This window comes from Crotalus tigris, unplaced genomic scaffold, assembly GCF_016545835.1.
Source record: "Crotalus tigris isolate CLP2741 ecotype Arizona unplaced genomic scaffold, ASM1654583v1 scf7180000017764.6130737, whole genome shotgun sequence".
NCBI lineage: Eukaryota > Metazoa > Chordata > Lepidosauria > Squamata > Viperidae > Crotalus > Crotalus tigris.
The window spans coordinates 1,002,895-1,015,810 of NW_024096618.1; the positions used below are offsets into that span (position 1 = coordinate 1,002,895).

Consider the following 12,916-nt stretch of genomic DNA (forward strand, 5'->3'; position numbering starts at 1 on the left):
TCTGTAGTTTGTATATAGAGGGAAAGCCCAATTCCAGTCTTATTTTACCAACAAGCCTTTGTTAAAAATAATTGGCTCATCCACACATTCATAATGCAAAGAAAACTATATTATAGTACTATTTTATGATTATGTCATCAAAGCATAGCCTCCCTCGCATCACCAGCCCACTGCTGAGGAGGTGGCTCTAAGTTGCTTTGGTGTGATAATAATGTTTTCCCTTCTATTGTGCCACAAGAGCTTCTATGCAGACATTCTGGGGCATCTGGACCCTCTGGAGGTTGGCACTCTCCTGGATTCCAGTTGGCTCAGATGTCTCTTTCCTGTGTAACTGCTGACTTCTGTGCCTTGATGCTCATTTATGCTATGGATGTGCAACCTATTATATTTTTGTTCTGAGTTTGAACTTGGGAATATCCATCTTGTAGAAGATCAAATGTGGGTTTTCTAGATCAATATTCCCATTGGCACCCAAAAATCAAGGCTTTGTACAACTTGCATGGCAGCCTCTTCCCTGTACTGTGCACAAGTGCTTACTGTCACTATGTCACTTCTCTTCTTTTAAATCATGTGATGTTTTTAAAAAGTCTGATACTTAGAATGATTGAGAGGTCACTTTACTTCTGACTAGAACTTTTCTAAATATTTTATGTGATTTCTAACTCCCAGAAGAAGAGATGTGGCTAAATTAAAATACAACCATGTAACTATACTGAAAATCCAGTAGCCAAGGAGAACAAAATTAAGCAAATAATAAAGTGAGAGTTTGAACACTGACTACATCCCACCACAAGTTCAGGAGAGCAACTAGTGGTTATACTGGGTGAGGGCAGCTTTATTACTGGGCTTGTTTTTGAGGTGTTGTATATGTTATAGATTGTGGAGAGACATGTCATAGACAAACATACCTTCCTCCCATTTCAAATGTTCTCTTCTAGAAGCCTGCAAGGTTTATACACTCTGTCCTTCCTTCCAGGATTGATAATTACCCGTGTTCTTCCAAGGAGCTTCACTCCATCCTTGGTCTAGGAAAGAGAGAGGCTCCTACTATATGTATTGTCCTTTGGGCAAATGAATAGTGGGGGAAAATGAAATCATTTCTATAATTATTCTATCCTTGTAGCATAAAGTTATGTAACTAATTATTTCACTCTATTCTTCTTCTTTTGGAGACAGATCAATTTCACAATCAAACTTTATTTTTCAAAACGCTAGGATATATATCATCCAATTTACAAAATGCACACCATGCTCTTGACAGACTATTTATTTTATGTTATTTATTTATGAGACTTATATACCGCTTTAAGTGCAAGCACTCACTAAGCAGTGTACACCAGTAAGCAATGTATATATATATTTACATTGCCCCCAACAATATGGGTCCTCATTTTACCTACCCCGGAAGGATGGAAGGCTGAGTCAACCTTGAGCCGGTGAGATTTGAACCGCTGACCTGCTGAACACAGTCAGCTAAAGTGGCCTGCAGTACTGCACTCTAACTGCTGTGCCACCTTGGCTCTTAGACTAAGATTGTGGTTGTCTGCTTAATTAGTAAATTTGGGGGAAAGACAGTTTTCAAGTTCTGTATCGGGTCCCAAGGAATTGGCAAAGAGAAAAATAAATATTCAACTTACTCTCAAATTATACAGAATGCCTTAACTTTCCAGAGAAATAGGAATAAGAAAGAACACATTTTCTAATAAAGAGAGAAAAAAAGAAATTAAAGGTTAGCACCATCTCTAATCATAGCAGTTACCCATTCCTAATAATCTGAATCCTGAAGCAAAGTCCTCTGTTTCTCTGTCCCTGGACCTCTCCTAAACTCTCGAAGGTAATTTCAGCTATTTACATTATCAGAGCTGGTGGGGAGATGGCATCCTCCATTTTCCCCCCAAATTCAGGTATCAACACTTCTTGCTCTGTAACTCAGAATTCTGCCTTTGCATCAACAACTTTTCCCTTTACCTGCGAAAAGAGAAGTTGAGACAAATTCCTGAGTATACAGGTACTGCTCGACTTATGCCTGCAATAGAGCCCAAAATTTCCGTTGCTAAGCAAGGCAGTTTTAAGTTAGTTTTGCCCCCATTTGACAACCTTGTCACAGTTGTTAAGCAAATCACAGATTGTTAAGTGAATCATGCATTCATTAAGTGGATCTGGCTTCCCCCATTGACTTTGCTTGTTGGAAGCCAACTGGGAAGACAAGTGGTAATCACATGACTTTGGGACAGTGCAACTGTCATAATCCATGCCAGTTGCCCAAATTCTGATACATAACCATGGGGACGCTGCAACAGTTTTTAAGTGTCCCTTTTTTCAGTGCCATTGTAACTTTGAACGGTCACTAAATGAATGGTTGTAATTGAGGACTACCTCTATTCTGCAAAGCCCTTGCTTGAGACAGAACATGGATTATATTAACTGAACTTGTCATTTTTATTTCTATTCATCATTCTTGGCTCTGTATGAAAAGAGCATGGGGGTAGAAAACAGGGAGGGCGAGTCTAAAAGGGCCATTTGCATTTTCGATCTCTCAACTATTTTACCAAGATTCATAGAGAATTTTTATTTCTTTATTGTTGCCTTCCAATTGACTTTTAGGAAATGGCTAATTGACTACATCAGGGGTCTTCAAACTTGGCTCTTTTATGACTTGCGGACTTCAACTCCCAGAATTCCTCAGCTAGGCACGCTGGCTGAAGAATTCTGGGAGTTGAAGTCCATAAGTCATAAAAGGGCCAAGTGTGAAGACCCCTGGACTACATCTACAACATCAGCCATTTTGTGAGTGTGTCTGTGGCACATTTTCAACATTCCAAATATTTGTAGTGGCACAAAAGCTAAAGACCCTTGTTTGTATCGTGTCCCTTATTATTAAAGAGCTGGGACTTGATCAAATTCACGTTTGGAAGATTAAGAACAGGACTCTTAATACGCTTCTATTCTTTTTCTCTTGATAGGTTGTGAACAAGGTACTGAATTCTACTACCAGTGGTGGCTTTTGTGGTAATGATACCCTGCTGCACGCATCATTGATTACCCTACCGTTTGGTGGCATCGGTATGATTAACTTTCTATGTTATCTTTATTTCTTACTTCCATCCTTATCCTTCCCTTTCAACCAGACAGGTTCTCCCTCTGGATGATGTTTTTCATCAGACTAAAGACAAAAATGTTAAAAGTCCATTTTAAACCATTTGCAGGTTAAGCCAAATTGCTCAAATAGTAAATATCCCTCTGTGCTATAAGCTAGTCAGGGGTAGGCAACTTTGGATCTTTTATGACTTGTGGACTTCAACTCCCAGAATTCCTGAGCCAGCATGGCTGGCTCAGGAATTCTGGGAATTGAAGTCCACGAGTCATAAAAGAGCCAAGGTTGCTATGGTTGTCTATACACTACTAAAACTTGATTCATATAACCTTTAACTGGGCAAAACAGTGCACCATAGGACAAACTTTTTGACTCAAGGTACCTCAGACGGGCTAACTTACAGAATGTGTCCAAAATCTAGAACTCAGGACTCCAGTAAAACTGAAATTTGGCAAATTAAATAAAACCATTCTATGACATGAAATGATCATAAAACCTAGAACTAAGGAGAAACTTCCTGACAGTTGGAACAATTAACTAGTGGAACAACCTGCCTCCAGAAGTGGTGAATGCTCCAACACTGGAAGTTTTTAAGAAGAGCCTGGACAGCCATTTGTCTGAAATGGTATAGGGTTTCCTGCCTGAGCAGGGGGTTGGACTAAATGACCTCCAAGGTCCCTTCCAACTTTATCATTATTATTATTATTATTAAACAGCTTGGGACATAATACAAAATGTCATAAAACACTTTTGGTGATGTTTGATTGTGCTATACAGTTCCAACATGGGCTATTTTCAAGGCAGATACTTCTCTGAAATGTATCCCAGCTCTTTTCAGTAAAGGCAGTATATTAGAAGCTCTGCCACTGTTGAAGGAATTAAGGAATCCGGTAAAGAAATATCACTGAAAGTATGATTCAAGGGATGACAGATGATCTGATCTTTAAAGAAAATGAGGGAGCAGGAAATCTCCTGGTCTACATTATACTGGAAAGCAGCTGTAATAGGAGGAGACTCATTATTTTAATTTTGTTTAAGTGGTGCTAACAAGATCAAAAAATAATCAGTTCTGGTTCAATACGCTACACTAAACACAGCTTCTTAACATGCCGTGTAAATCAACATTTGAGATGATAACCCCCCCCCCAAAAGCAATAATTTCATTTTATTGGGGATTGAGGCAGTTGTAGTTCACCAATCATGAAACACAGCAGACCAGGAAATTATTATCTAACCAAGCTTTGTTTGTCTATATGGGATTTTCTTCTTTAGTCTCTTCTTTAAGAGTAGTTGTTCAATATCCATTGAATATAAACCTTTTGTAGTAAGTACTATGAGGAAAGAAATTTTTAAAGGCAGCTATTATCTAGCCCAGTGTTTCCCAAACTTGACAATTTTAAGGCATGAGGACTTCAACTCCCAGAATTCCACAGCCAGCAACGCTGATCTAGCCTGATGAACAAGAATACATTCAAGGGCTGCTCAGGTTGTGTTGTCAGCTGAAAGATGAGTCAGCAAGATTTGATCTGAATTTTTTTTTTTAATATTGCAGGATGCAGTGGATTTGGCAAGTACCACGGCAAGTTTACTTTCGACACATTTACTCATTTCCGTGGCTGTCTCTTGCGTTACATAGGCCTGGAAGCAATCAACAGAATACGCTACCCACCATACAATGATAATAATTTGAGATTAGCGGTCGCTTCTATGGAAGTCAGGCGTAGGGGCATGTGCACTTTGTTGTAAGGCACTGAATCACATCACCTGTGTTCTTAAGCAACGTCTTCCAACACTTTTCTGTAGAGTTGAGAGATTTTTTCCCTTCATCAGCTGGTCCTAGAATTTACCCTCATCACCTTCAAAGATCCTTGAAAAGCACTCTGTTCTGACAAACCTTTGCTTCTTACATTTTTTCTTTATCCTGTACCACCTTCGATAAATTCAACATTTAGTAGTGGTTAGAAAACTTAGAGGCCCTCCAATTCTCTTTGCATAGTTGTTGGATATACAACATGTTCTCACTTCCAGCAAGGACACATAAATTAACATTTATGTGTAAAGTTTCATCTTGCCTTTAACACAAGTTAATTTTGCTTAAAAATCTACAAGCCTCAGATTCTTTGCTAGAAATGGACAAGTACAGCTCCTCTTTATAGCGGAACAATCATTCTGATTAACATAGTTGTACAGTAAGGATAGCAGCATGGATGATCTTTGTAAAATGATCAACTATTTCCTAGCAAATATTTAAACATTGGATTCATTAAACCAGAGGTCACCAACCTTTGTCAGTTGGTGGACTGGAGAAAAAGTGAGGGGAAACATTTTACATGGGGCCACGAGCACATGCGCGCCGCAAATGGGGCAGGGCTAGCGCCCGCATGATACTCACTAGCCCTGCCCCGTTCTTGTGTGGTGCAGCACCTCTGTTTCTGTGTCCCATGGCATGGTGGCGGCCATTTTGCGCCTTGCAGCAAGGCAGCAGCCCATTTTTGTGCCCTGTGGTGTGGCGGCACCGTTTTTGCACCCCGTGGTACAGTGGTAGCCCATTTCCTCACCCCATGGCGTAGTGGCATCCATTTTTGAACCTTGCAATGTGGTGGCCCATTTTTGCACCCCGCGGTGGAGTGGCGCCCATTTTCATGCCCCTTGGTGTGGCAGTGGCCCGTTTTTGTGCTGAGGCGCTGTGGCAGCTCATTTTAGCGCATCGCTAGCACAAATGAGGGGGTGCAAGTGCATGTGCGTGCTCACTGGCCAGCCTGTCCTGCAGCCTGGTGGCCAGTAGGCCACGGCCCACTACCGGGCCACAGCCTACAGGTTGGGGACCCCTGCATTAAACAACTTCTCAAAGAAATTCAAAGCTGATCTAATGCATATTATTATACATAAATATATTCTGTTGACAATGCATTTTCTATATTGTATGCTCTAAAGTTCAGACATGCCCCCTTAACTTTTTTTTTAATAATAAACAACTTTATTGTCACTTTGAATGTTCACCAATCTGCATACATCAAAATGAAATTTTGTTGCATACAGCTCTCAATATACACTCCTTGTTCTTGGCCAGCTCAAGTTTCAGATCATCCATTTTAGTCTCTAGGGAACTAACGATGGGAAACATGACAGATGGAAATGGAGCTCCCTGTGAATGAGCCCTCAAATTAGCTTGTATTCCCCCCTTTAATTATATTTCTTTCGATATCCTTGCCTGCAAGGATGTTGTAATTCAGATTCTTTATTCCATTAGTGATTTCTACACTACTCAACCCAATCATAATAATTTAAAATTACAGTATATCCTATCAATTTCAGAGACTTATTTCCATGTAATTTTGCTGAAGATTGCAATGTTATTGAGATTTCCTGTAGCTTTGCATTTTCAGGCAAATGTTTTCCTTCTGTAATAAAGATCTTGAATCAAACCATTCAAATAGTTGACTAATTATTTAATAGTGCTATTGACATAGTAAATTACCTAATATAATAAAATTATTAATAAAATTAATAAAAACCTAATTGTTGTTGTTGTTGTTAATTGCGAAGTCGTGTCCGACCCATCGCGACCCCATGGACAACGTTCCTCCAGGCCTTCCTGTCCTCCACCATCTTCTGGAGTCCATTTAAGTTCACACCTACTGCTTCAGTGACTCCATCCAGCCATCTCATTCTCTGTCGTCCCCTTCTTCTATTGCCCTCAATCTTTCCCAGCATTAGGCCCTTCTCCAGTGAGTCCTTCCTTCTCATTAGGTGGCCAAAGTATTTGAGTTTCAACTTCAGGATCTGGCCTTCTAAAGAGCAGTCAGGGTTGATCTCTTCTAGGACTGACCGGTTTGAACGCCTTGCAGTCCAAGGGACTCGCAGGAGTCTTCTCCAGCACCATAGTTTAAAGGCCTCAATTCTTTGGCGCTCAGCCTTTCTTATGGTCCAACTTTCACAGCCATACATTGCAACTGGGAAACCCATGGCCTGGACTATACGCACTTTTGTTGGCAGGGTGATGTCTCTGCTTTTTAGTATGCTGTCTAGATTTGCCATAGCTTTCCTCCCCAGGAGCAAGCGTCTTTTAATTTCTTGGCTGCAGTCCCCATCTGAGGTGATCTTGGAGCCCAGAAAAATAAAATCTGTCACTACCTCCATTTCTTCCCCATCTATTTGCCAGGAATTGAAAGGGCCAGATGCCATGATTTTGGTTTTCTTAATGTTGAGTTTCAAGCCAACTTTTGCACTCTCCTTCTTCACCCGCATCAAGAGGCTCTTTAGTTCCTCTTCACTTTCTGCCATTAGAGTGGTATCATCTGCATATCTTAGGTTGTTGATATTTCTCCCGGCAATCTTAATTCCAACTTTTGATTCATCTAGCCCTGCCTTTCTCATGATGTGCTCTGCATATAAGTTAAATAGGCAGGGCGACAGTATACAGCCTTGCTGGACTCCTTTTCCAATTTTGAACCAATCAGTGGTTCTGTGTCCAGTTCTCACTGTTGCTTCTTGACCCGCATATAGGTTTCTCAAGAGACAAATGAGATGGTCTGGTACTCCCATCTCTTTAAGAACTTGCCACAATGTGTTGTGATCCACACAATCAAAGGCTTTTGCATAGTCAATGAAAAAAACCTAATAAAATTAGCCAAAAATTAATTCCTATACCAGGAGTTTTTGATTGAAATGTAGATATCAGGAAACAAAGATTTAAAGAATAAATGCTCAGGTGAAGGTGTAAGCAATTTGCTACAATAAAAATAAAGAGTATCTTGATATTTTAAAGGGAGAAGCCAGTTTAGAGAATACCTTTACATGTTTAAGCTGGGTAGAGTTCAACTCCCAGAATTCCTCTAGTCAGCATACTGATTGGGGAAATTCTGGGAGTTGAAATTCACTCAGCTTAAATTCTACAGGTACAGTATCTCCATCCAGAATGTATTCCCTCTTTTGTTTTTGTTTTTTTGCAGCAACTATCCCCCTAAAACTAGAGGCATTTATACATTTATCAATACTGATGAACAGTTATTGAGAGATATATATTTAATTAGTCGATTAATCTGTTGGGATAGATTTTACAGTGCACCACTCAGATCACATGCAGATTCTTAAATCATCTTGGCTTAAGACAAAAATGTAAATATATAAGAAGCAATAAAGAATATAAAAAAGGTTAGGAATTGCTCGGGCATTTCCCCTGGACTGCATCTGGAATGAGAAGATAGGAAGAAGGGGAGAAGTAAGTAGGAAGGTTGAGGAGAAGGAGAGAGGGGGAGAGTGAGGAAGAAGAGGGAAAGAGGGAAGTGAGAGAAGAGGTTAGAGGGTGGATGCGGTTTGGGGGGAAATGGGTGAGCAATACCGAAAGTTATGTGTATAAATTTATTTTACTCTTTATCTGAAGTATTTTTTATGAATGTAATGTAAAATTGAAAATAAAATAAAAATTTTTTTACAAAAAAAAAGAATATAAAAAAGGTTGAAAAAGATAAAAAAGCTAAATTAGATGAAAGCTATGTCGTGGGATATAAGACAATAAGCAAAGTATGCAAAATTAACAGGTAATACAAAATAATATTACTATTCATATGTATTTAGATAATCTCATTTTATAGTTGGATAATATTTTAGCTTTCCAAAGTATAGCATAGCACTTTTTATTCAAGCTTATCTGGGGTATTCAGATTGAGAGAAAGAGGGAGAGGGAGAGAGGGAGAGAGAGCCCTAAAGCAACACATCTGAAGCTGTTACACATTGTGACATATTTTATATGTCTTCATGTTTTCCATCCTGATAAAATGCTGTTCTTACCTCTCCCATCTGAGTTGTTGCAACTTGGAATGGATTCCAAAATATGCTCTCTTTTTGTAGGCACATGTGACAATATCAAAGATGATGTACAGGTAGTTCTCAACTTACAACTGTTCATTTAACAAGAGTCCGAAATTATGACAAACTCAGAAAGGGCCCATAAAATACTTCTGGACATCACAAAATCTTGCACCACCATTCCCATAGTCATGTGATCGCAATCTGGACGCTTGGCAACCTGTTCGCACTTACAACCAGTTACCAAGCACCCTGTGATAATGTGATTTGCAACCTTGTCTGCCAGCTTCCATGGGGAAGGTTGCAAGCTACTGCCACCTGCCAAAAGGAATCCTCTTGCCTCTGGGGGCTGGCTGAAAGAGCTGCCTGATGAGGGAAGCTGAATTCCTTTAGCAGGATGAGAAACAGAGTTTAAATCCTTAAGATGCTCTGATAAGATTGAGAGCTATGACGGTAGTAATGTATTCAACCAAAAGGGTCACTAGGTCAGACAAGTCTTAGCAGAAGAGCAAGATTAAGTATATCCATCAATCCATTTATTATAAGAAATCAGAAAAAGAATCCTATATCAAATTGGTTATTGTCCAACTCTACAAAGATTGCTCCAGACCTTAGAATTCCTTGGCATCTGTCAACTTAGGATCTATGGCTGGGTCACCAGGGCCTAGTTTGTAGAATTACTGGCAGAACAAACATAGACAAGACAAAAATATAGTGAATCTGAAAATCACACCATTATGGCTTGCTATTATAAATCGGAACCAACAAAGATACTTAAAGCAAATGTTTGAACATTGGAAAAGAATTTATCCAGACGCAAATATCACTGAACAAAAATTAGCAGATCAAAGGAGATTCATTACCAGAAATAAAAGGGGACGCAGACCTGGAAGAGATTCAGAAAAATTGTGAAAGTGGAAGACCCCAAAATAATAGAATAGTGGCAGAGACTTAGATAACAATTACAAATATAAAGGAAAATGCTGATATGAATTACAAAAATGATAATATAGAAGTAATAACAGAACCAGAATAGGCCAGGACTGAAACAACATTTGAAGTGGTCCCAACAAGAATTAAAAGAGAAAATTGGATTCAGGAAGATGGGGTTCCGTCTTCTGCGTTCGATTTTGCCCCGCTGGGGGACCATGGAAAGGGTCGAAAGTCGCCCCGTAGAGGTGGCAAGAAAGGGACCCTTGTTGATTGTGGGGGGAGGGGCAGCAGCCCTCCTGTTTGATCCAAAGAAGCCCTTTAAACCGGCGGGAGACAGATTGGCTACATTCATGTAGCCAGTCAAAAGCTGCTGACAACGGAAGACAATAAGCACCAACAAGCAACCTTACAGCAATGTAGATGAAACTGGATGAGACCTGATCCTCTCTTTATGATTTTAAGACTTCTTCCTGAAAAACTGCCCAAAGCACTCCCCCTGATGAGAGAGGGAAGGGGAATTTCTGTCCCATTCCCTCAGAAAAAGAAAAGCGGCAAATTAATTACTTGGGACACACACATATATAAATTTTGAATTTACAGTGTTCACAGTATGTGACGTCTGCTTGCAAAACATGCTCCCAGATTGGAGTGAAATGCAGAACAGACTGATTTATCCTATACTTGATAGACCGGGTGCTCCAGCCAACACACACACACACACACACACACACACACACACACACACGGCTTGGAAATTCGGGGACTAAAAGTGCTTTTAAGACCCGTTTTTTCTTTTCTTTTTTAAAAAAAGAGATTTAAAAAGTTTACAATACAGGTTTTGTTTAAAAACTGAAAAACGGTGTTAATGATATCTAGTGGTGAATTATGGCACTACAACTTATTATGCCTAAAAGAAACCTGGCTTGAAGCCCAGAATTAGGTAAGACTTTGGCTGAAGAGTGCAACTGAGAAAAGGGAACAGACCTGGAGGCTGCTTATCTGTGTGGCAGAGACAATAAAGTACTCTAAAATTGGCCTGTCTAAACTATGAACACAAATACTAACCTTCAGAACTGTATTGTGGAACTATTTTCCTATAGAAGAAACATACATTATTACCTGATATGATGGAACATTTTAGATTATAAATCTTGATTGATAAATAACCTTTAATGTTCTTTTTTCTCCATGGACAGAAAGGATATATTTCTCATTGGGCAGAAAAAATTGAATTTTACTTATATTTGCTTAGGGGAGGTTTAAGAATGGATTGATAAATTGGATAATCTGGACTCCAATGACAATTGACTGAAACTTTCTAAACTCTTAAACAATTTCTATAAAGGCCACTTACAAAAAATAAAATGGATGTTCCATATTTAGCGCTAAATGGTAAAAAAAACCATCCTTAATATATGTATCCAGAAGCCTCAGTTTAACATACCACCAAGAAAATACCGATGAATCACAGAAAGAAATTCTCCCCATGTTGAAATTAACACAAGAAACAATTACCTTAGCTCGTGATGAAATTAAACATAACACAAAGGAGATGAAAGAACAATATTCTAATTTAAATCTACAAACTCAGAAAATATAGACAAGGAACTAGCAACCCAGAAAATAGAAGGAAAACTAGAGAATGCTGACACAAATATGGAGGATCTAAAGGAAGGAGCTAACAGCCAGACTCAGATAAATGAAGACTTAAAAATATAAAGACAATATTGGAAATGGAAAAGACATTTTACCAACCAAGATTTCAGAGCATACTGGAGGATAAGGAAGAAGAGCCAATGGAATACAAGATAGAACTGTTAACAGAACTGTGGGGAACTGGAGAAGGAGGGAGGCTGTTTAATGAATATCAATGGGCTAGTTCTTCCAAAAATACTTCAACTAAATTGTTTCTCTTGTTTCAAATAACATACACAAAAATAGAGGAAGAATTATTTGATGCTCCAAATGCACTGACTTGGAAAGTTAGTTGGCAAAGGAAGAAAGCTAGAGCAAGACTGAAGAAAACAGAAGCTTTGACCTATTAGAGGGGATATTATTAATTAGATGATTGAATATGGTTAAGAAATAGACAGCTAGAAATAGAAGTTTTATTATAACTCAGTGTTTCCCAAACTTGACAATTTTAAGGCATGTGGACTTCAACTCCCAGAATTCCACAACCAGCGTTAAGTCCACATGCCTTAAAATTGTCAAGTTTGGGAAACACTGTTATAACTAGATAGATAAGATTTGTAATCAGAATATTATATCTTGGTATGAAAAGGGAAATAAGAAAATGCTAAGAAGTTTGAATAAGGAAAGCTTTTGGTTACCCAAATATAACTTGTTTTGAAATTATAAGTGATTGGGATATTTTGAATATGGATGGGAAATTAAAATTGAAAAAAGCAAAAATAGGATATGGACTGAATAAATGGATATTGAGTAGAAATGCAGTTAAGATATGTTTTTGTTAGAAAAGATATTCTAAACTGATATTATTGATACTATTAAAAACTGTAACAAATGGTGATATACAACTGTTTATTAACAACAATAAGAATTGTATTTGCTTAGTGTGGAAAAATGTCTATTACTGGAAGAAGAGAGGATTGGTAGCGGGACACGAAAAATATGGATTTGAGAGATATCTTTAGGGTGACTCACAAAATGATTATGAGCAATGACATAACACACCAATTTTTTTCACTGGAACATTGTAAAAATTATCATTTGCCAGTAATGAAAAATTGCTGAGAATGTAGAATTGAAAAAGTAGTAATAAGTTCACAAACAAATGGCGAAAAAAAGGAGAACAAACATATCAGGACAAGATTGAGTAGTCCATCTGCATCTGAAAGACAAAGGTCACTTTTCTGAAGAGAGCAAAGTCCATATTCTGGACAGAAGAGCACTAGTTTGAAAGAGGGTGGAAAAGGCCATTGTATTAAAATTGAGGAACCCTTTCTCAACAAAGGGGGAGAGAGATGACACCACCCATCACCTATCAACACAGTCTTTTTAGCAGTCCCAAGAAGGTTCCACACCTATTTGCATTCTGATTCAGATGACCCAAACCAA

At 38.6% G+C, this 12,916-nt stretch overlaps 1 protein-coding gene and 1 long non-coding RNA gene across 3 annotated transcripts in view; one reads left to right on the forward strand and one right to left on the reverse strand.

Moving 5' to 3' along the window:
* The window catches only part of LOC120306934 (aldehyde dehydrogenase family 3 member B1-like), a 29,187-nt gene extending 23,031 nt beyond the window's left edge, over window positions 1-6,156 (forward strand). Inside the window, exons 10-11 of the mRNA XM_039341007.1 lie at window positions 2,964-3,063; window positions 4,647-6,156. Coding sequence (XP_039196941.1) covers window positions 2,964-3,063; window positions 4,647-4,840 — 294 coding nt within the window. The 3' untranslated portion in view covers window positions 4,841-6,156. The remainder of the gene's footprint in view (window positions 1-2,963; window positions 3,064-4,646) is intronic.
* LOC120306936 overlaps window positions 1-9,245 on the reverse strand; it is a 60,499-nt gene extending 51,254 nt beyond the window's left edge. For both annotated transcript variants that reach the window (XR_005556425.1, XR_005556424.1), the window contains exons 1-2: window positions 8,885-9,245; window positions 1,638-1,699 (exon numbers count right to left, since the gene is read on the reverse strand). This is a non-coding gene — a long non-coding RNA (uncharacterized LOC120306936). The remainder of the gene's footprint in view (window positions 1-1,637; window positions 1,700-8,884) is intronic.
* Between the last annotated feature and the right edge of the window lie 3,671 nt (window positions 9,246-12,916).